Raw genomic sequence first — 23,984 nt, forward strand, 5'->3', positions numbered from 1 at the left:
TAGAAAATTTTTTTGAGGAGGACACTCCCCCACAGCCCTCAGGGGAAGGGTTTTAAGTTATGCCCTGGGGGCATATAAGGTTTTTATAGAAGGCTTTGTCGTAGAAACTTCAAAACAGGGTCATTCGATTAGAAATTCAAAGGGCTAGTGCCCTTTTATATAGTCGAAAGTGATTGGAGGGCAACTAGCCCCCCACCCCACGCCCCTCATTTCCCCGAACACAGCCAATCAAAATTTTGAGATAGCCATTTTCTTCATCGTAGTTGATTTCCCGATAGCAAGTATGTTTTTGAGGAGGACACTCCCCCACAACCGTCAGGGCAAGGGTTTTACGTTATGCCCTGGGAGCATAAAAGGTTTTTATAGAAGGCGTTGTCGTAGAAACTTTAAAAAAGGCTCATTCGATTGGAAATTCAAATGGCTAGTGCCATTTTTAATAGTCGAAAGGGATATGAGAGCAAGTAGCCCTCCCCCCCCCACACCCATCATTCCCCCAAAAACATCCAGTGAAAATTTTTAGATAGTTATATTGCTCAGTGTAGTCGCTTTACAGATAGAAAATATGTTTTTGAGGAGGACACTCCCCTACAACCCTTGGGGCAAGGGTTTTAAGTTATGCCCCGGGGTCATATAAGGTTTTTAAAGAAGGTGTTGTCGTAGAAACTTCAAAAAAGGTTACTTTGATTGGAAATTCAAAGGGCTAGTGCCCTTTTTAATAGTCGAAAGTGATTGGAGGGCAACTAGCCCCCCCCCACGCCCCTCAGTCCCCCACACCCGTCCAATCAACATATCTACATAGGTATTTTTTTCCGCATATATGATTACCGAACTGAAAATATGTTTCTGAAGAATACACTCCCCCACAACCCGCAAGGTTAATGTTTTAATTTATATCTGGGGAGCAGCGCCGGTTTTCATAGAAGTTGTTATCGTATAAAAGAGAAGATAGGCTTATTCTAATGTCAATTTCATGGGCTAGTCCCTTTTTAATAGTCTAAAGTGATTTGAGGGCAAATAACCCCCCTCTCACACCAATCTTTTCCCCAAACACATCCAATCAAAATTTTGAGACAGCGATTTTATTAAACATAGTTTTAAGTTCTGGAAATTAGGTCTTTGAGGATGACAAATCCCCCACAGCCCTCAGGGCAAGGGTTGTATAGACAAAATTGTCGTATAAACTTCAGAGGGCTCATTTGATTGGAAATTGAAAGTTCTAGTTCCCCTTTTAAGCGTCAAAAGATATTAGAAGGTAACCAGCTCCCCCCCCTAAACAATATTTTCCGAAATGCACCCAATAAAAATTTTAAGATGGCTATTTTTTTTAAAATAGTTCATAAATTATGTAACAAAAATTCCGGTGTCGACACAACCCACCAGGGCTCGGGGGCAGGAGTTTTAGGTTATGCCGTGGGGGCATGTATGGGTCTTATGGAAGGGATGCTCGTAATAAATTTAAAGAGGTATCATTTTATTGGAAATTCGCCCTTTTTTCCTGAAACACATCCGATAAGAACTTTGAGATATCTTTTTTTTAAATAGTTCAAAGACCATATAACGAAAACTCGAGGGTCAACACAACCTGCCAGGGCCCGAGGGCAGGTGTTGTAAGTTCTGCCCTTGGGGAATATACGGTTCTTATTGAAGGGATGCTCGTAAAAAATTCAGAGATGGCTCATTATATTGGAAATGGTAAGTTCTAGTTAAGTTTTTTCGAGTCAAAAGATATTGGAGGGCAACTAGCCCCCCCCCCTCCACGCCCCTTTTCCCCAAATGCATCCAATAAAAATTTTGAGATAGGGATTAAGTTAAAAATTTCTCAAAAATCAGATAACAAAAACTCAGGTGTCGCCCCAACCCCCCAGGGCCCGGGGGCAGGCGTTTTAATTTATGCCCTGGGGCATATATTGTTCGTATGAAAGGGATGCTCGTGTAAACTTGAAAGACGGCTATTTAATTGGATATTGAAATCCAGCCCTTTTTAAGAGTCAAAAGTGATCAGAGGGCAACTGGCCCTTCAAGCCCTTTTCCCCAAAATACATCTGATAAAAAATTTGAGGTAGCCATTTTGTTAAAAATAGTTCTAAGATCACTAAACAAAAATGCTTTACGTATGGTCATTTCGTTAAAAATAGTTCAAAGGTCAGATAGGAGAAACTCCTGTGTCGACACAACCCCCCCAGGGCCGGGGCATGTGGTTTAAGTATTGCTATGGGGGCATATGTGGCTCTCATGGAAGGTATGCTTGTATAAACTTCAAAGAGGGTTCATTTGAATGGACATTAAAAGTTATAGTTCACAGAAATTAAATAAACAATCAATGCAAACAAACATACAATAGATATTAATGTAAATTAATACATAAATCTTAAAACGAGTGAAACTTAAATTGAATATGCGTCTATATGCTATATGCGTCTTGAACAGTCTTGGAAAGTATTAACAACATCAAATTGAATATTTGATGTATAATGATAATAATTGTTGAAAGATCCATCAGTCCAAGAATTTATTTCGCTGTAATTGTATTTTTTTTTCAATGCTGTAAGAACTGGAAAAGAAAGTATTTGTAATATAATCTGTTTTCAATTAAGCGCCAATGACGCAGTAGGCTTTTGATTTTTATTTACAGTTAGGAAAGGAGGCAGTATCCAATCACTTGTTTGTGGGGAAACTATATTCGTCTTTAACAACTTTAAAAAAAGCCAATAAATTAAACTGAATATTTGATGTATAATGATATGAATTGCTGAAAGATCGTCATTTAAAAATGATAATATAACTTTAATTTTAAATTTTTTAGTCAAGTACAAAAGAAAATATTTGTCACAAAATTGTTTTTCAGTATAGTTATAGTGACGTAGTAGGTTTTAGACTTTAACAGTAAGAGAAGGAAGTCGTTCCCAAACCCTTATTTGTAGTGATTTTTGTTTGTTTCAAGCTCGATTTTCATATTCAGTTCAAGCTGCACTGGTTTTAAGATTTATTTATTAATTTGCATGAATATTTATTTTATGTTTGTTTGCATTGATTGTTTATTTAATTTCTGTTCGTTTTAAGTTTTATTTTTACTTCAATAGGAAATTTTTTTTTTCGTCTTAAGCTTGATTTTCATATTCAATCGAAGCATTACTCGCTTTAAGATCTATTTATTCATTTATATCATTACTTGTTGTATGTTTTTGCTATGATTGTTTATTTAATTTCTGTTCGTTTTGGGTTTCATTTATTCTTTAATAATAATTTCTGGTCGTTTTGAGTTTGAATTTTTGGTATTTGTATTTGCTGATCTAAAGTTTAAAATAGCCTTTATTTTTCTTTGAAAAACTGATTTTTTTGGAAAGTTTTTTTTTAATTAATTTTTAAGTAAGGAGTGATGTGACTCAATTGTAACAGAAACTGTTAGAACAAGATTCTTGATAAAAAAAAAATAGATACATCAAAAGAATCGAGTTTGATAATGTGGAAGATGGTTGTTATAATTTTAGAAAAATAATTTGTGAAGTTGCTGAAGGTGTATTAGGGAAGAAAGCTAGAACTGCAGCTAAGAATATTAGTGAAAAAGCTTTATGTTTAATAGAAAGGAGAAAGGACTTGTACAAGAATTATCTGAGTGATAGATCGCATGAAAACAAAAGAAATATAAAGAAAGTGGAGAAAGCATTGAAATATGAACTAAGGAGGTGTGAAGTGGAGGCCATGGATAAAATTGCCGAGGATTTAGAAGATGCAGCTACACGGCATAATAGTAAAATATTGTACTGGCACGTTAACAAATGGAGAGGTAGTTGTCAATCCGGACTTGTCCCAGTTAAAGATAGGAATGGGGTGGCAATTAGTGACAATGAAAAAGCTATAGCGAGATAGTTAGAACATTTTGAGAACTTGCTTAACCGAGATAGAGTTACAGTAAAAAATGTAGAGGGGAAAGAAACAATTTGTGATCCCTTGGATGCGACGGATGACCTGTTTTATGGGTAGAACGTAGCAGTAGTTCTAAAAGGATCGAGGAATAGTATTGCTCCATATGTCGATAACGGGATAAATAAGTTTCTGAAATATGGTTGCTCTCAGGTTACAAATAAGTTATTGAAAATTATGAATATTATTTTTGAAAAAGGGGAAGTACCTAACGATTTTAGGAAAACCTTAATTAAGCCACTTTATAAGAAAGGTGATAAGAGTGAGTGTAGTAATTATAGAGGCATTAGTTTTGTCTATGTAGGTATCATATTGCTTAGTAATATGATACTTTTTAGACTTAGAAATGCAGCAGACAAATTTTTAAGAGAAGATCAGTGATTTTTTAGAAAAGGTAGAGGATGTGTTGACCAAATTTTAACTCTAGGTTAATAATGGAGAATTGCCTGAGTTTTCAAACACCATTGGTCCTCAGTTTTATAGATTATGTGAAATCATTCAATTCAGTCTATAGAAGAGCTGTAGCAAAGGTTTTGTCCTTGTATGGTATTCATAACAAATATACTAAAGCGGATAGCCTTATATATGAAAACAATAAAACTTCGGTTAAGTTAGGAAATAAGGTTAGCAGCTGGTTTTCCATCAAATCAGAAGTTTAACAGGACTACTTTTCATCCCCCTTTATATGGATTATTTTGATGGAATTTGTTTTAAGGAGCACAGAAAAGGTAATGGGAGACCATGGAATCAAATGGGGAGGAAAAAGTCTCCTGGACTTGGATTATGCTGATGATTTAAGCATCCTAGATGAAAGTGTGAGTAAAATGAATGAAGTTTTAGAGGTTTTGTGAGTTCAGGGTGCTAGTATTGGTTTGAAAATTAATGTTAGGAAGACTAAGTCACTAAGGCTAGGAAGTTAATGTTAGGAAGCTAGGAAATTAATATTAAGAAGACTAAGTCACTAAGTCTAGGAATAAGTGAAGATGAAAAGGTGACGTTGGGTAATGAAAAGATTGATCAGGTGGGCAGCCTCACTTACCTTGGTATTATTTTTAGTAAAGACGGTGGGAGCAGTGAAGATGTTAAAAACAGAATAGACAAGGCTCAGGGTGTTTTTTCACAGTTAAAAAGAGTCTGGAAGAATAGGAAGATAAGTCTGCAAACCAAGTTTAGAATATTAGAAGCTACAGGGATGACAGTGGTCAAATATGGCTCTGAAGCATGGACTATCCGAAAAGCGGATGAAGATTTGCTAAATGTTTTCCAGAGAAATTGCTTAAGGATTGTTCTGGGTACCCGGCTGACTGACCGTATTTCAAACAATAGCCTATACGAAAAATGTGGTTCAATACCGCTTTCTAGGTCTATAATGAAAGAAAGGTTGAGGTTGTTAGGGCATGTTGTGCGGATGAAGGATGACAGATTGCCGAAGATTGTTCTTTTCGGCCAACCATCTAGGGCTAAACGGAAAGCAGGTCGTCCCCGTCTGGGGTGGGATGACGCCATAAAGGAAGATTTAAAGGAAATGGGAACTTCGTGGGCGGGTGCAAAAGGGAGGCTTTGAATAGATTGGGGTGGAGGAGGAGCGTGCGTAGCTCTGTTGGCCTCAGACGGCTTGGTGCTGCAATGAGTTGTTATTAGTAGTAGTAGTAGTAGTAGTAATCGAGTTTTGGTGCTTATTCAAAATATGTAAAATTCCTCAAGTTTAATGTTACTCATCGAATGTTACGAGCCTGAGAAAATTTGTCCAATTTTTGAAAAGGGCGGGACGCCATCAAAACATCAAACGATCTTAGCGAAAATCACACGATCAGATTCAGCATATTAAAGAACCCTGATGTAGAGATTTAAAGCTTCTAATTAAAAAATTTTAAATTTTTCATTTTTTACCAGAAGAAAGGTCACGGATCCGTGTTTATTTGTTTGCCATTTGTTTGTTTTCTCCAGAGGTGATCGTATTGAACCAATAATCCTTGAAAATCAAAAATTCTAGTGCCCTTATGTGTGACCAAAAATATTGCAGGGCAGCTAGCCCCCCTCCCACGCTGCGTTTTTCCCCAATGTTAACCGAGCAAATTTTTTAGATAGCCACTTTTTAACGTGTTCGAAAGGTCTAATAACTATGTCTTTGAGGATGATTTGACTCCCGACAGTCCCCAAGGGAAAGGTTTCAAACTAGGAACTTTACCCGTTGTTTACCTATAGTAGCCGATTGGTTATTGGAAAGTATACAGACATTTTTTTTGGAGGGAGGGGGGTGTTTTGGCGGCTGGGGGAGTACATGGGAGGATCCTTATATGGAGGAATTTTTCTTGGGGGAGAGAATTTCACATGGAGCCAGCAATATTTAAAGAATAATCACAAATTAAATTAAAACAAAACAATTTTTTTCAACTGAAAGTAAGGGGTAACGTTAAATCTTAAAACAAACAAAAATTATTATGTATATGAGGGGGGCTGCCCTCTTCTCAGTACCTCATTCTTTACGCTAAGTTTTTTTTTAGAAATTTTAAAAAAGCTTATTATTCTCATTAAACGGTCATCGCGTTTCAGGAGACATTCTTAAATAACATCGCTATCATTTTCAATTTGTTTGTTCCGTTTTACCTCGGCTTGTCTTTCGTGATTATGAAATACATATCGCCAAACCTTTGTTTTTTTTTAAAAGGTATGGTAGGCATTGATGACCTTTTCGCTATCATTTTCGCTATCATTTTCAATTTTCACACGTTTTGACTCTTGCTGTCCAGGTTGATTTTTATTGACTCGCTCACATGCTCGGTGTCGCATGTCTTCTAACGGTATGTGTCTTTGCTCTTCATTTTCACTTTTGACACGCTGCCACTACTCTTCTAACCACGCGTGTGTTTGCTCTTCATTTTCTTTGACTCGCTCAAATGCTCGGTGTCTCATGTCTTCTAGCCGCGTGTGTCTTTGCTCATAATTTTCATTATTGACACGGCACCACTTATCTCCTAACCGTGGTTGTCTTTACCATCCATTTTCATTTTTGACTCGCTCACATGCGCGGTGTCACATGTTTTCTAACCGCCTGTGTCTTTGCTCTTCATTTTCATTTTTGCCACATTTTTGGATTTTGATTACTTCAGACAATTTAGCAATGTCCTTTTCTTTAGCTGCCCGTATTAGTTTTGTCGCAATTGATGGTGCATTTTTTTTTTTGGCCTTCCAACAGCCATTATATTATATAAATAACTGATGCATTCGAAACTCAACAATCATGTTTATGCTATGTAAGACATCATTTAAGAAATTGCTTATACGATGTCATATACGATGTCACAAGAAACGCTTATATGATGTACTAACATAGTACATGACTTAATATGCAAAAACCAAAACTAAGGCTCTTGACGAATTTTTTCAGAGTTTTGACCTATCTAGATCGTTTTTTTTATGCGAGAATATCCCAAGACCAATTTCCCCCCAATTTTACTAATTTTACCGAAACAATGTGGAGTCTTTTTCGAGAAAAAATACATACATATATATATATATATATATATATATATATATATATATATATATATATATATATATATATATATATATATATATATATATGTCTCTGTGTGTGTGTAGGTGTGTGTGTGTTTGTGAGGGGGGGGGGGTTCCCTTACAGGTTGGTAACAGTGTTATTCCTTTGCATTTGTTGATGTCTATTTTCAGTATGGGAAAAGGGCTGAATACTACATGCTCTCTTCCAAGGCAATATCACCATTTGGACTAAATGATCTTCCTGAAGGGCCAAGAAATGGAGGAATAAGACCAACCTTGAAAAAGGCATCAAGCTTGCCTCCAACAACACATGCTACGGCCTATAGTGCCCCGCGTGATATTGGAAGATCTATAACCGTACATTCGGTAAGATAATAGTAACTAAACAAATCAAATGAAAATATTGAGTATTCCATTGATATTATAATAGATATAGAATTTTTTAAATGTTCATTTGATTTATTTAGTATTTATTCAGTATCCCTGTGAATTTACTTATTAATAGATCCCTGCAGATTTCAAAATTTAGTAATCTACAGAATTATGTTCATGGATCATTTATTAAGTTAAGAAGTGTTTCGATAACAGTTTTAATGTTTACCTAAATATAGTCGCAATATAGAAGGTTACTCCATCAGTGTTGCATAGAGGTACCCGAATTCCACAAAAGACATATGAATGCATTTTAAAAAATATGTTTCTTTTATTGTATGATGAGGTTTAAATGTTCTTAAACATTTTTCCACGCCCCCCCCCCCACAAAAGGGATTCCCGGATACACCCTGTTTGCCAATAGAAATAACTATTCCCTTCTTTGTCTTCATATGCTAATCCAATGTGGTTAAAACAGAAAAAATAATAATACTTTAATGGCTTTTCTACCTCCCGTAATTTCTCCTTTTTCTTCCAAGATCTCTTGTTCAGGTACTCGAATTCCTGTCTCTACCAACTGCAAAGCATTTGTGCTGATATTTCTAGCGGCTCTGACTGTTTTTTCTCCCTAAAAGTTTATCTGCTACTTTGACAACTATTCCCACTAATTCTGTCTTCAAGTGCGCATAAAGCGGACCTAAGATTGAGGGTGAAAAAATAGATATTTATCTTCAGCAGAAAGAAGTCCAAAAGACAACATTTAAATAGCTTGAAATAAGAGAAAATGAAGGACAAAGCTCATAATCACGTAAAGAAAAAAAAATCATAAATCTTTTCCTTTAATTTCTTACAATGTCAAATTCTAAGCTTTCCCATTCACATCGAACTAAATATAAGAACAACATAGAGTGTAGGCAATGTCAAACTATTTGAATACTTTCATACTGCTAATCTAACTTAAAGATTATTTCCGATTCGGAACTCTTGACCGCAGATTTTACTGCCATTCTTTTTAAGAATAGCGAAAGAAAGCTTAAAAAGTACATAATCAGTCTTATCTAACAGCCAAAATCATTCCAAGATTTTTTGGGAGGGGGGAGGTTACAAAAATACTATACTTTTTAACGTCGCGTCAAAAAAAAATTTATGCATTTTTTTATGCTTTAACGAGTTAAACAAATATTTTAGGGAGGGTTCAAACCCTCTGACACCCCATGGATCCAGCCTTGCTCATAGCCCAGTATGTTTGCATTATTTTTTTTTTTTGTGTGTGTTGGTTTTATATCTCGTTCTTGATGTTTTACTTAGCGTATAATTTGAAAAGCATTGTTTAAGTTAAAGTTTGAGTCGGCTTTGTCAATTTTTCAAGGGGAGATTTTATTTTATTTGTAATGTTATCTTATATTCTACATCAATTGCTTTTTGGCTTATCTATTTTACACATTTCAACCGTTTTATGGGAACCTATAAGCTGACAAATATCATTTCCAGTTTTCTTTCATCTTTTTCTTTTTTTAAGTTTTTTTTTTCCAGTTTCTGTTTCAGGTGTTTATTCTTTTAGAACTTTTTTTTTCTTAGGACCGTCTTAAACCTATTGGGACTGTAAATGATCAAACAGTTGGCAAAACAACAAAAGATAACGGACGTTTACTGAGGAGTCTCGTGCTAATCTTATCTGAAGGAAGATCTCATGCATTAAATATGATTGGCGCAGAGAACGAGGAATATTACCCAGGGGAGTTTCTAAGGGATATATCACTTCATACGGTAACTATATTTTAGCTAAAGCTGCGGCGAATGAATAAAAGCCGGACCAAATAAATTTCAAGAAATGGATGAATGAATCTTTATGAATGAATAAGTTCTGATAGACAATTCGACTCACAAAGAGATTCTTATTACTAATCATTAACAAGACCTTATGCAAAAAATAAACAAAGCATCTGAAAGAAGAATAAAATTAAGGCACGGTTTTTGTTAACTACATCCGCAATTACAGAGCCCTTCTTAGGTTTGATGATGTTCAGGGAAAAACTAATTACAGCCCCCCCCCCCTTCTCGACTCAAATATAAGCAATAAAGCCAAATCAAAGTGAAAATTTGATTAAAGTGGGTAATCCCCCCGCCGCGGCACCCCCCCCCTAAATCTTTGAAACCAAAGGCAGCTGACCTGGCTGCTCCCCTCCGCTAGGACGAGCTCTGGGTAATTAGGATATTCACCTTTGATAGCTATTAACTAAAAAAATCAAGTTTTTTCAACTGAAAGTAAGGAGCAACATTAAAACTTAAAACGAATAGAAATTATTCCGCATATGAAAGGGGCTGTCCCCTCCTCAACGCCTCGCTCTTTACGCTAAAGTTTTTTATTGTTTTGAAAAATGAAGTTGTGAGACATAGTCAAATTTAGCGTAAAGAGCGAGGCGTTGAGGAGGGGACAGCCCCTTTCATATACGGAATAATTTCTGTTCGTTTTAAGTTTTAATGTCGTTCCTTACTTTCAGTTAAAAAAACTTGTTTTTTTAAGTTAATTTCTGAGCGTTTTTTAATTAATGCAGCTTTGATTTTGGCTCACTGTACATGAATATTTAAAATGAAACTGATATATTAATTTTCCTTTTTTTGGCTTAATAGCTTTCTCGAAGTTTTGTTCTGACATTACTTACGAATTAACTTACGTAACGAATTTCTATATTCGTATGTTTTATTACGTATATTAGGGAGTTTTCTCCCTAGTCAATACCTCGCTCTTTACAAAAAATTTCGAATTTTTTTCGAATCACAAACCCCTGAATCACAAAGGCCGGTTAATTAGAATAGATAGCTCTTTTTCAGTACTAAGAAACTTTAGCGTAAAGAGCGGGGTATTGACTAGGGGGTGAACCTTTTCATATACGTAATAATTTCTCTTCGTTTTAAGGTTTAATATTGCTGCTTATTTTCAGTTGAAAAAAAACTTGTTTTTTATTTAATTTCTGATCGTTTTTTAAATAATGCTGGGAAATCTGGCGCCCCCTTCATGGAAATGTTCCTTCCCCCAAGGAAATTTCCTCCATGGAAAGATCCTCCCCCGTAACTCCGACTCCGACCACGACTCGCCCCTAGAAAAAATTCCACCTGAAAACACCAGCATACGCCCCCATAACCAAAATTATATATAAACAATGGCCGAAGTTTATAGCTTGCAGCCTTTCCCCCGGGGACTGTGGGGGATCAAATCATCCTCAAAGACATATTAATTAGATTTTTCGACTATGCTGAACAAAATGGCTATCTCAAAATTTTGATTGGATGACTTCAGGAAAAAAATGAACGTGGGAGGGGGCCAAGTTGTCCTCCAATTTTTTGGTCACTTAAAAAGGGCACTAGAAATTTTCATTTCCGTTCGAACGAGCCCTCTCATAATATTTTAGGAATACTGGATCGATACGATCACCCCTGGGAAAAAAAAAAAAAAAAAAAATAAATAAACGCACATCCGTGATCTTTCTCGTCTTTCTCATCGTAGTGCAAGTAGTGCAAAGTCAATGGATTAAAAGGATACAGAAAAAAAAACTAGCTTGGATAAGCCAACCAAATGCTCTGAAATAATTGTTATAAATCAATTTTCGTAACCTCTTTTAATTCATTTTTACAGCCAAACACCTCACTAAGACTACTCACCGCCTACTTATTGAACTTTAGCAGCAACACTATGAAGAGTTTCAAGTTGGTTATTTAATTTCAAATGTCCTTTTGGGCCCGATTTCTGATGCCTGACCATGATTTCAAATTTTAAATGACACAAAATGTTTAGACAAACTATAGAAATGGACAACGAGCGACAGCATTGAGGCCAAACTCACAAACAAAACCAGCCTCTAAGTTTATTAAAAAGCACATCAAAGTCAATATGATTTCTATAACTACTGAGCCTCTAAGCGCAAATTTTGCATTATTCTCATGCAAATTTTCGTTGAATTAAAAAAGAACTAAGCTTAACAGTTGCCAGAGTAAAATGGTTTTAAATTAAAAAGGTTTATTATTGATAGCTAATGCTTCACACATCTGAAAATATTTCACATTACATTAACGTCAAGCTGCTCTTAAATATACTTATTTATTGGCAACAAATAATAATTTTTCTACTAAGTTTAAGCAACTAAATATGTTTCCTCTTTATAATAAATTTTTTTCAATATTATTTCTTACTTGAATCACTTTGCCATTCACTCAGAAAGACATTTTCACAGTTTCTGGCTCAAATGTATCAGATCAATAATCTATGGTGGTCTTCTTTTCTTAATCTCCTTGGAATTCTGTTTTATTTTACATGTTTCAAATCTTATAATGCTTCCAGTTATGTAGCGACTTCACAATTGAAGGAGAAATGAGGAAATCTAACACGTTTATGGCTTAGTGACAGTGACTTTGGTCGAGTGTGAATTGTGCTTGACTACAGGTTATCGATGTCTTGTGTGAATGTGTATTTCATATCTATTGTCCATTGGGTAATAAAAATACTGGTTTCATGTAACAGATGTTAAGTGAGGATTTAGTTTTTGAGTGGTGAAACTAACTATGGTATGAAGTTGAATGTTAAAGCGTCTCACAGAGCAAATAGTTTTCCAATTCTATTTACATCTGAAGAAATATATGTAACACGTGTTTGCAGTACACAAAAAGGATTTGTTGTTGGTTATATTTACGCCACGTTTATAAGTTTTTACGACACAGTCATACCTTCTGGCAAAAAATACAAAATTCCACATTTTTGCAGATAGGAGCTTGAAACTTCTATAGTAACTTTTGATGGTTATGACTAAACTTGATGGAACTTATATATTTAAAATCAACATAAAAATCTGATTCTTCTGATGTATCTATTGTTATCAGAATTCTGTTTTTAAGAGTTCTGGTTACTATTGAGCCGGGTCGCTCCTTACTTACAGTTCGTTTCCGCGAACTGTTTGATAGTTTCAAAGGAAATATCATATTCATTTTCTAGTTTTTAAAATACAAATTTGGAGATAAAAGAAGTGGAATTTTAGATATAACATCTTGGACTCACTGACAACATACAAGAATTGTAACCCTAAAATTGCTTTACTAAATGGGCCACAAAGAAAAATAGAATAGATGAGACTGTAAGTAAAGAAAACAGGTGAATGCAACAGATTCTGCCAGGATGGAGCTATTACAAGCTGTCTAGAACAACGGACATATCCGGAAGGCAGTCACAGTGGAAGCTACAGGAAGGGTGAAATATTGTGGAGCAGTATTGGTTCATACTTTAAAAGTATTTAGGAATAAGTACAATATACTCGACTAAAAGCGACTAGAGTGCCAATACTCCAAATAAACTCGCAATTAAGAATGTAAATTCGTATTTAAGGACCCAGGTATGTAGGATTTGTCACAGCTTTTTGGCTATCCTCAAGAAGGATGTCTGATAAAAGTATATTTTTAAATGGTCTGGACAGCAGCAAAAGGTAGTTGATCACCTGTTTTACTGAACAAGTAAAGAGGAACTTTATTTTAGCAGCAATCACTGCAAGTCACCAAGATCTCTTTAAAGACTTATGATAGCACAAATAATTTTCCAGATATTCATTATAAGTATCGTGCTAATATGAAATTCCACAAGGTGCTGCAATGTACGAGCAGTTCGTAAAACAAACTGAAGTTATTCCGTATAAGATATTAAGATCGTGGCTGTCGCTTCCTCGACCATCAGTCTTTACGTTGAAGTAAAGTTTTTTAAGTTTTTACGTTTTTTAAAGTCTTAAAGTTTTTTTTTAAAATACTTCTCATTCAAATTTGACGCACCTTGTGTTTGAGCAGTCTTTCTGAAAGAATAGTGACAAAAAGTCAAACTTTAGCGTAAAGAGTGAGGGTTGAGGAAGAGGCAGCCCGCCTGGTAATCGGAAGCTAGTTTTGAGCTGCGTGGATATGTACCCTATAAAATCCCGGCATTATTCCCCCACCCCTATGACAGATTTCCCTCAAGCTGATAATGTGGTAAAAGGTTTTTTTTTTAAATATGATGGCTGTGAAATTAGAGCTAAGTTGCAGAAGATTGTGAATATGATTTTGAAAAAGGGAAGCATTTAAGAAAATTCTAATGAACCCCCTCTATAAGAATGGTGATAAGAGTTTGTTTGATAATCATATAGGCATTAGATTCGTTCCTGTAGGAAGCAAATTACTAAGTACAATGATACTTTTTAGATTTATAGATGCTGTAGATAGGTTTTAAGAGCAACAGTGTGGTTTTGGGAAAAGAAGAGCACGCGTCAACCAACTTTTCACTCTTAGTTCGATAACTGAGAAGTGACTGAGTCAGCAAACCCTTCAGTCCTCAGTTTTATAGATTATGAGCACACGTTTGATTCATCTGATAGAAGAGCTTTAGCAAAGGTCCTATCCTTGTATGGTATTTAATATAGGCACATTAAACTCATTAGTGCCATGTGCAAGAAAAATATTGCTGTGGTTAAAGTATTAAATGAGGTTACTAACTGGTTTCGTATAAAAGCAGGAGTTAAGCAGGGCTGCATCCTATTCCCATTTATATGGATCATTTTGATGGATTTGTCTTAAGGAGCACAGCAAAGGGAATAGAAGAACACAAGATCAATTGGGGAAGTAAAACTCTCCTACACTTAGATTAATCTGATGATTTATAGATCTTATATAAAAATATTAGTAAAGTGAATGAATTTTGAGAGATTTTGTGAGCTCAGGGTGCAAGAATAAGGACTAATTGAAAGAGGACATTTACTAGCTTTGATTCTATTTTATGAGTTATTTTGTTCTCTTATTATTCTTTTTGTTTTTGAGTTTGAATAATGTGGAATCAAATGGGGAGGAAAAAGTCTCCTGGACTTAGATTATGCTTAGGATTTAAGCATCCTAGATGAAAGTGTGAGCAAAATGAATGAACTTTTAGAGGTTTTGCGAATTCAGGGTGCTAGAATAGGTTTGAAAATTAATGTTAAGAAGACTAAGTCACGAAGACTAGAAATAAGTGAAGGTGAAGAGGCGATGTTGGGTAATGAAAAGATTGATCAAGAGGACAATATCACTTACCGAGGTAGAATTATTAGTAAAGACGGTGGGTGCAATGAAGATGTTAATGTGCACCGATTTTACAAAATTGGAAACTACAGTGATGACAATGGTCAGGTATTGTTCTGAAACGTGGGCGCTCTGGAAAACAGAGGAGGATTTACTAGATGTATTCCAGAAAAGGTGCAAAAGGATTGTTTTAGGTATCCGACTGACTTACCGCAGCTCAAATTAAAAGCCGTTTGATAAATTTTGGTGAATCCCGCTTTCTATGAGCGAAAGGTTGAGATGACTAGGACACGTTCTGTACATGAAATATGCCATATTGCCCAAGATCATTCTTTTCGGGCAACGGTCTAGGTCCAAACGTAAAGTAGGCCGTCCCAACATAAGATGCGAGGATATTGTAAGGAAATATATTAGAGAAGTGGGAAATTCTTAGGAGGTTGTAAAGAGCGAGGCTTTGAATAGATAGGGGTGAAGGAGGAGCATGTGTAGTAGTTTCGGTGTCAGGCGGATTGGTGCTGAAGTGAGTTGTTAGTAGCAGTAGTAGTATGACAGAATAATATCATATAAGATTTTGATACTTCATTTATGGTTAAAGATTTACTTGAAACGCTTTTCTAAAGATCCCTGGATTTTCGTTACACTTATTGGAAGGGCGTATAGAAATAGAGGCTAAAAAAGGGGGAAATCTACGCCTTTGCCCCTAATTCTCATTCATATTTTAAGATTCTTACTATCGTTCCTATAATCTCAAATGCTCCCAATGCAACCTGCCTATTTTTGAACTTCTTTTTATGAATTTTACGCCTCCTTTTGCATTCCAAAAAGAAACTTGTTAGTGTCTGAATAAACATATTCTTTACTGATGGGTTGGGCAGGTGTTGTTTTTCCGTCGTTAGTTGGGATTCTTTATATTTTGACATATCTAGAAAAAACTGCTGTAAAAATTTAAAGACCTTTGTTGCAGGAACGTATCGATGCGCTACATTCTGCATCGTCACGTGGGAAGCTCTCTCGTGTCCGTTCAATCATTGAGTCGATTGGGTCAATTCCTACTTTGAAAGATTCCACCGATATCTTCGCCAAAAGCCGTAATAGCACAAAGGCTACTCCTTTACATCAAGCAGCAGTCAACAGTCATGTTGACATTGTCAAATATTTATTGAGTTTAACTCCAGACGCTATCCAGTTATTAGATATGGTAAGTAAAAGTAAATAATTTTAATTTTTCACTTAAATTTGGGTCTTCGGAAGGGTGCCCAGGCTGGTGATCTTTAGAATCCAAAATCAAGGTAGCGAATGCTGCACCTTTCTGTTAATAAAATAAAAAGATAGCAGGATAATATCTCCCTTTGCATAAGGAGCTCCCTGTGCTTCTTGGAAATCGAACCTTTTATAACTTTTTGGTTGTGACAAATTTGTATTAGGGGTGGGGTATCTGAGACATTTTATCCCTTTTCCCTTTGTGGGAGCAGCCATATATGCTTTGTAGCAAACATGGACTTTTTATTCTTATGATTTTACTGTTTGGATTCTTGGAGAGAGGGGGGCAGGAGATCATAAATCAACGTTAGTTTGTTGTATGTTTTCTTCCAGCACATTATTGACCATTGCTTTCCTAGTAAAGTCATTTCTGCCCATCAGATATGTCCTAAAAGTATAAAGTCATAAATCCTTTTATCTTTAATAATATGCAGCCATTTAGTTGATTGTACTTTAGTCTTTATAAAACATGCTGTAATAGGGTTTGGCCAACCAAAAAACGAAACAAAAAGAAAAAAAAACTTTCTATGGGACATTCTAAAACGGAAGGATATTCCCCACTTCTTTGGCAATACCGCAATCTGTGTTTCCATACCAACTCATTTATGGTGAGATTTCATGATTTTCTTGAAAATACCACTATCCAACGATAGATATTGTTTATTGCTGGTTTCTAAAGAATTTTGTTCAATGAGATCCAGAGAACTTAGTTTAATTTTTTTTTTTTAAAATAGGCCAGGCTGCTAAAATTACAAACTTTAAAATATGTTCAATAAAAAAAGAAATAACTAGTATTTTAAGTGAATATAAACAGCAATGTTCAATTCAAAATAAAAAGAAATTATCCTGCGTATGCGGGGAGCCGCTACTGTCTTAGCCTTACACTCTTTACGCTTATTAGTGTTTATCTAAAAACTTCCCTGAGTGCATCAAATCTGCCAATTTGATATTTACCACCGTCACATCCAGGATTTTTGTTCGGGGGGGGGGGGTATCCGATTTTTTCCCATGGACTTTGTCTAACATCCTCGGGCAACATTACGTTGCGTATTTTTTAGACTAATTTTCGACTCGGTCAATTTTTTTTTTTGGAGGGGGTGGTCAAACCGGATAACCCCCCTCCCCCTGGATACGGCCTTGATAGCTACATATAACTTTGTTTCACTTTTTGCTTGCTTCCAGGCTTCAATACGTCTAATAAACTAATGTAATGAATATCGCTTTGCCGCTTCTTAACAAATAACCTTAATTTTCTAATTGCTCCATTTAAGATGATCAGGGAGTTAATTATTTAGTTTCCCTTTTTCTTATGCAGCGATTTCGTATGGCTAGGTTGTATTAACGATTCAAGGTTATACAAAAGAGTACAAGCAAATCATAATTCTTAATTTCTATTATAATTGTAATCAGACATTTCTGTCCGATGTTCTCACCGGCTTATTAAAGCCGATGAACAACTGTCTATTTGGTTCTCAGAACTCATCCGAGATAATCTGTAGAACAATCTTAATGAAGCTTTCTGCGAGTGTACCGAAACCTTTAATGGTTCTAAGCAACCTTCGCCGAATTTCCGAGAGAGATAAATGGAAGCTCTGCTCGTAATGGTTATAAGATTAAAGATATATGTGAGTATGTCACGGCGATAGATCAGCAATTAGCAAACTAAAGACGACTATCCGATTGTTGGATAAGATAAGATAAGATTGATTCTTCATTAGACACACATACAATATTACATGTTATTATTCCCCCAAAGGCTCATTGGCCTGTAAAGAAGGGGGAAGACAAATGAGTTTCTTACTCAAAGATGAAAAACAAAAGAAAATTTAAAATAATCACTTACTCACATACGAAGGAGAAGAAAAGAAAATATAGATAAAATGAAAACTATAGAATAAATAAACTAAATTAATTAAATAGATTAAATAGACTAAAAAAAATAATAAAAAAACATAAATAAAATAACTTTTTTACGAAGCCAAAGAATTTTTAACAATTTTATTAAACAAACCGAATGAGTGGCACCGTCGAGCTGATTCAGGCAACTTATTCCAAACAATATGACACGCCATTAGAGGATTTAAATCTGACCTTATGCAAGGAGTAAATGGAACTTGAACATGATTTGTCATATTGCGAAGATTATAATTATTTTGATCAGAGGTAAAAGATAGCGAAACACTTGGGGGCCGGGGGAGGTCACCATGAAGTTGAGAAAAATTAAAACATGCACATGAAAGAATGTATAGTGACTCAAGATCAAGTAATGGTATAACTAATGAACGATTAGTTTCCTGAATGAGGTTTGTAGCTTTATTGTAAACCTTAGAAAGCGGTTTTAGCAGTGAAGGAAAAGTTGACATCCACACAATTGGACTGTAAGAAACTTAAGATTGAATGAAGCAGTGAAAAAGGATTTTCAAAATTAATCCAGGAAAAGTATGTCTAAGTTTCCTTAAAAGACCGAGACTCCTGCTTATCTTCATTTTAATAAAATAAATGTGACGTTTGAAAGATAGGTTTTCATCAACAAGAATGCCCAAAAAACGAACACATCGGTCTTTAGATCTATGAATTATTCCATTTGGCTGGTGAATTTCTGATAACTGGGGATAAACCTGAGAAACAAGCGAAAAAAAAAATCAAAAAAATGGACTTAAAAAAAAATTTAGGGTAAGATAATTAGCATCAAGCCACAAAATTACCTTCTCAAACAAATTTTCCAAATTTAATCGAAGCTCGGATTCGCAGTTTTCTGAAGTGCCAAGCGTGCTGTCATCAGCAAAACAAACAAGGACATCAGAAGAAGGCGAACTATAGTTGCCAAAATGGGCAAGAGAAGGCTCAGGATGACAAAGTATACAGCAATTAAAAAGTTTCTGCTTTCTTACAACATAATAAAGATCATTTACATAAATCAAAAATAGCACAGGCCCTAAAACTGATCCCTGGGGGACGCCAAAATTCACTTGTGATGGTGAACGGAAAAGAGGATCAACAGAAATTAACACATCATTCAAATAAGACTGAAACCAAAAAAATACATTTCCACTTATACCAAAACGAAACATCTTCGATAGAAGAATTTCATGGGTTAAGGAATCGAAAGCCTTACGAATATCCAGGAATACAGCAGCCGGAATCAATCCCGAATCTAACGCAGAATGAATAAAATTCAAAAAGGTCATACAGACATGTTCAGTGGAGTGATTCAGGAAATCAAAAAGAAAATTTTTGGATTTTAAGAAAGTAAGGAGACAAGAAAGCATAGCCTCTTCAAATATTTTACTAAATACTGATAAAATTGAAATTGGTCGATAATTTGCCGGATCATTTCTTGGTTAACCTTTATACAAAACAATAATACGAGCACGCTTGAGAGCATCCGGAAAAACACCACATTCAAATTAAAGATTAACAAGTTTTGTTAGAGGCAAAACTATTGAAGGAAGAATAGATTTAAATATCTTAGTAAGCATAGAATCTGGCCCCGAAAAGGTCGAGTTTTTCAGGCCATTAACAATTTTAGTAATTTCACTTACTGTTACTGGCTCTAGAAACATAGACTTAACACAAGATGGCCCGAGGTAAGATCTAAAGTCCGGCTTAGGCCGAGACAAAGTAAATGTAGAAATAATATTCTTACCAATATTAGCGAAGAATGAGGAGAATGCCTCTTGGATATTAAGCTCACCCTCCACAGCTCCATCACTAATGACCAGACTCATAGGTAAAGAGCTAGATTAAGAATCAGGTTGAAGTCCAGAATTTATTACCTTCCAAGTTTTACGAATATCATTGCTACAAGCAGCAAAATTATTTAGATAATACAGAGATTTGGCTTTCCTAGACAGGGAATTATATATATTCCGGTAGATCTTGAATTGACAAAGACGAATAGCACCTGTTGAACGTGTAGCGCATTTATAAGCTCTTCAGAGATTATTCTTCCTTCTCCAGCTTTTGAGAAGTCCGGATGTCATCCATGGGTTTAGAGGAACAATCCTTTTAGACCTATGGTTAGAAGGTGGTACTCTACAAATGCTAAGAATAGCCTCTCTTATTGTTCCATAAAAGGACTCAAATAAACAAGAAAAATCCCTATCATTATCAAGCAAGCTCCACGAATTTTCCGCTAATTTAGACCCAAGAAGAGATTACTCTTTCTCACCAAACCTAACAGAATAGGAATCAAACAAAAGTAAGCTGCATCTGACTCTCGCATATAAGTTTTCGTGTTTCGGCAGCAGGATAGTAAGTTTTAGTCGTACCCTTGGACATTATTATTTCTTGGCCGAAAAAAAAGATATTGTATTTTGGGTCATGCAAAGGATGCAATTTCAAAAGCATCTTCTGAAAACGCAACTCTTCTTGCTATTCTATTATACCATAGCAGCCAAGAACCCATAATGCGGGATATTCGTAAAAGAATTAATTTTGGCCATGAGTTAAACATTACTAAACAAAAGAATCTATTCTTACATGAATTATACAGTTGACTTTCTTTTAAAGTACCTAAAGGTACTATGGAGTATTATACTTTGCGTAAAATATTCATATTAATTTGTTAATCATTATTTTTTTTTTCATTTTGCAAACATTAAGTTGTTGAGTGAACTTATTCATGACGAGGAATCATGCCTCACACAGGAATGATTTAAAACAACTAACAAAACAAAATCTTTCTTAGTTAAGATATGATGTTAAGGAACGTTTTTAAGCTATATGTTCTTTCTAAGATATGCGATTTTGTGACGAACCTGAAACTGCAACTTGCGCTAAAAGTACAGGATACTTATATCATTTGATTTATTAGTTACAAATCTATCCATTTCTCGAGTCTGAACTATGCTTAGTTCTTTAGCCTACTCCTTAGGCTACATCTTAGAGAATTATCTAAACTTGCTTAAATACAAGAAAAATTTTACTTTTATCACTGATTTAACACATTTTAAATGTTTAGTTTTAAATCTAAAAAAATACACCTCAATTATTATAACTATGTTACTCTATAGATAGATAACGCTGAATCTCAGCTTTCGAATGATGGCAAAATTATCGCCTAAGTTGAAATATTTAACCCATGGGACTGTAGGAAAATTATTTAAATAAAACTTATACAAGGAATTTAATGATATTTTGGAATGCATTGGGCAGAAAGACTTCATTGAAATGCTAATGACTTACAAACCAGGGTCATGAGATATGTTTTTCAAGCCTACTGCAACGGCAAGGTCATTACTTAGTTTTTATTGGTGAACTAGATGAAACGTCTTAGCATTTTCCAGGACGTGTCAGGCAAACGATGGAATTAGACGAAATGTCAATCATCAATGGCGGGAGCACAACTTTAGAGGTCCACCTATAAAGGATCTGAAGATGACGTTTTCAAACTAGAAAAAAATAAATACTGTACTATTTAAACCGTATTTATTCATCACTTCCAAGTCAAACTATTTTTGTCCTTAACTGTTTATGAAAAGAAGACACCATTCACTTGGCAAAACATCAACGGATTCAGTATGGTCTAATAGGGAAGGATCTTGCAGAACAATTGACTAGCGACAGACTTTAAAGGCAGTGTTTGATTGGGCTAGAGACATTCCTGGGGGGGGGGGCAGCCGGAGAAGTTGTCCCGGGTGCCGTGGCTTGAAGGGCACCAAAGTTGAGCAATTGCCCACTTCGATCCAAATTTTCACTTTACTTGTTTTTTTTGTTTATATTTGAGTCGGGAGATGGGATCTATAATTAATTTTACACCGGTTGTCACCAGCCCGAGGAACGGTTCTAGATGTGGTGGAATGACCGTAATTGGCAAGTATATTCACTCATCTGCTTCTGAATCGTGTTACGGCACCGTTTTTCATGGCGAATTGAAAAAGCGCTAACTTACAACTTGCATAGATTTTAGGAAATGTCTAGGCAATAATACTGAAAAGCAGCATTTTTTTTTTCATTACCTCGCGTCCATATGGAGCCAACTCCATGGCGGAATTATTCTATCAAAGTCATATTTTGATTTCTTTAAGTCATGGGTCGGCAGCCTTTTGTCGTGAAAGGGTCAAGATTGTACATGGGGGTATTACGCGGGCCGCAGTTAGGTCACATGTCATTACAGTGTATTGCAGTGTTGTAGCTTGTAGGCATATCATAATGATTATAAGATATATACAATATTTATAAACAAATATTTTAGCTTTAAAAATAAAACGCTTAAAATATATTTCTACGACATTTATTGTAGAAAACGCAATCAATAAGATTTTTGTTGTTGCATTTGACTTTATATTTTTTTATATTAGCTTGCATTTTTTAGTAAATTAAATTAAAAAAAGACAAGTTTTTTCAACTGAAAGTAAGGAGGAACATTAAAACTTAAAACAAACAGAAATTATTACGTATATAAGGGAGTTCTCCTCCTAGTCAATACCTTGCTCTTTACGCTAAAGTTCGAATTTTGTTCGAATCATAAATCCCTGAATAACAAAGGCCGTTTAATTAGAATAGTTGGCTCTTTTGAAAGTACTAAAAAAAAAAACTTTAGCTTAAAGAGCGAGGTATTGACTAGGAGGAGAACTCCCTTATATACGTAATAATTTCTGTTTGTTTTAAGTTTTAATGTTGCTCCTTACTTTCAGTTGAAAAAACTTGTTTTTTAATTTAATTTCTGATCGTTTTTTAAATAATGCTGGGAAATCAGGCAGGATTCCCAAGAAATGTTCCTTCTCCCAAGGAAAAATCCTCCACGTAAATATTCTCCCACGTAACCCCTTCTCTGAATTCCCCCCTCAAAAAAAAAACAGAAGAAATCCCTCCAGAAAACGACTGTATACTTCCCAATAACCAATACTATATGCAAACAATGAGCAAAAGTAGAAAGGCCTTATTGACTCGTGACATTACCACGTGGTTTATGGTCCAAATATGGGCATAGAGTCCCTAGGGGAGATGGATTTCTGAGAAATTGATTGCGTAATCGATTGGGAATTTGGAACACCTGTGCTGTCAGTCATTAATCAAATTGTTTCCGGGATGAAGTTTATTAATATCTTTGGTGTTCGACCAGAATTGTTTCCGGGGCAAAATTTATACATAACTGACAGATGATGTCATGATTGATTGATTTGTCACGAAAGGGGAATTAATTTGTTGTTTCTAAGGAGAATTATTGATTCACGAAAGGGGAATTAATTTGTTGTTTCCAAAGAGAATTGTTTCCGAGCGAATGTCTATTAATATCTTTGGAGTTCTACCAAGAGAATTGTTTCCGGGTGAATGTTTTGATCTTAGCGATGAAGTGATTAGCGCGCGAAAGGGTTTCTTAGTAATTTCAAATGTGAAAGCACATGGGATGCCAAAAACAAAAGGAACTCGCTGAAATTACGTTTAGGGTTTATTTGGGCGAAACCGTTTTAGACATTTTAGGGAATTATTTCGGCGAAACAGTTAGAGACATTTTAAAAGATGATTTTAGAAGATGTTTTAGAAGAGAATTTGAGGGTGGTCGTTATAATACACAAGTTGTATTTGAACAGTGTTGTGAGGTCCTCTACCCCGACCCCAAAGGGCCCCGATCCCCCTACCCCGACCCAAAGGGCTGTGATCCCCATATCCCAACCCCAAAGGAAGCCCCCGGCCCCAAAGGTTCCCCCGGGCTCCCAAAGGGTCCCCCGGGCCCCCCAAAGGGCCCCCGGTGCCCCACAGGCCTGATTTTTCAAAGTTCATTTTGAATTTCTTTCGTTGAAATGCAAGAGTTGGAATATTTCAGTAGTGTTTGGTTGTGGTTTACCTTGTCACAGTTACATTTTCTTGATTTTTCAAAGTTCATTTTGAATTTCTTTCATTGAAATGCAAGA

The 23,984-nt window shown here is 35.5% G+C and overlaps 2 protein-coding genes across 3 annotated transcripts in view; both read left to right on the top strand.

Moving 5' to 3' along the window:
• LOC148951085 (uncharacterized) overlaps nucleotides 1-7,815 on the top strand; it is a 58,990-nt gene extending 51,175 nt beyond the window's left edge. Inside the window, exon 5 of the mRNA XM_089090991.1 lies at nucleotides 7,612-7,815. Within this exon, the coding sequence (XP_088947117.1) occupies nucleotides 7,612-7,815 (204 nt within the window). The remainder of the gene's footprint in view (nucleotides 1-7,611) is intronic.
• A 1,655-nt stretch (nucleotides 7,816-9,470) lies between these two features.
• LOC148951086 (uncharacterized) overlaps nucleotides 9,471-23,984 on the top strand; it is a 205,307-nt gene continuing 190,793 nt past the window's right edge. Inside the window, exons 1-2 of one of the 2 annotated variants that reach the window (XM_089090134.1) lie at nucleotides 9,471-9,579; nucleotides 15,833-16,066. In XM_089090134.1, the coding sequence (XP_088946260.1) occupies nucleotides 9,514-9,579; nucleotides 15,833-16,066 (300 nt within the window). In that variant the 5' untranslated portion in view covers nucleotides 9,471-9,513. Of the gene's footprint in view, nucleotides 9,580-12,146; nucleotides 12,300-15,832; nucleotides 16,067-23,984 lie in introns of those variants that run through there. The other variant, XM_089090135.1, reaches the window with a different exon arrangement.

Source organism: Artemia sp. Qi Xiang Cuo, chromosome 6 (assembly GCF_049724085.1).
Source record: "Artemia sp. Qi Xiang Cuo chromosome 6, ASM4972408v1, whole genome shotgun sequence".
NCBI lineage: Eukaryota > Metazoa > Arthropoda > Branchiopoda > Anostraca > Artemiidae > Artemia > Artemia sp. Qi Xiang Cuo.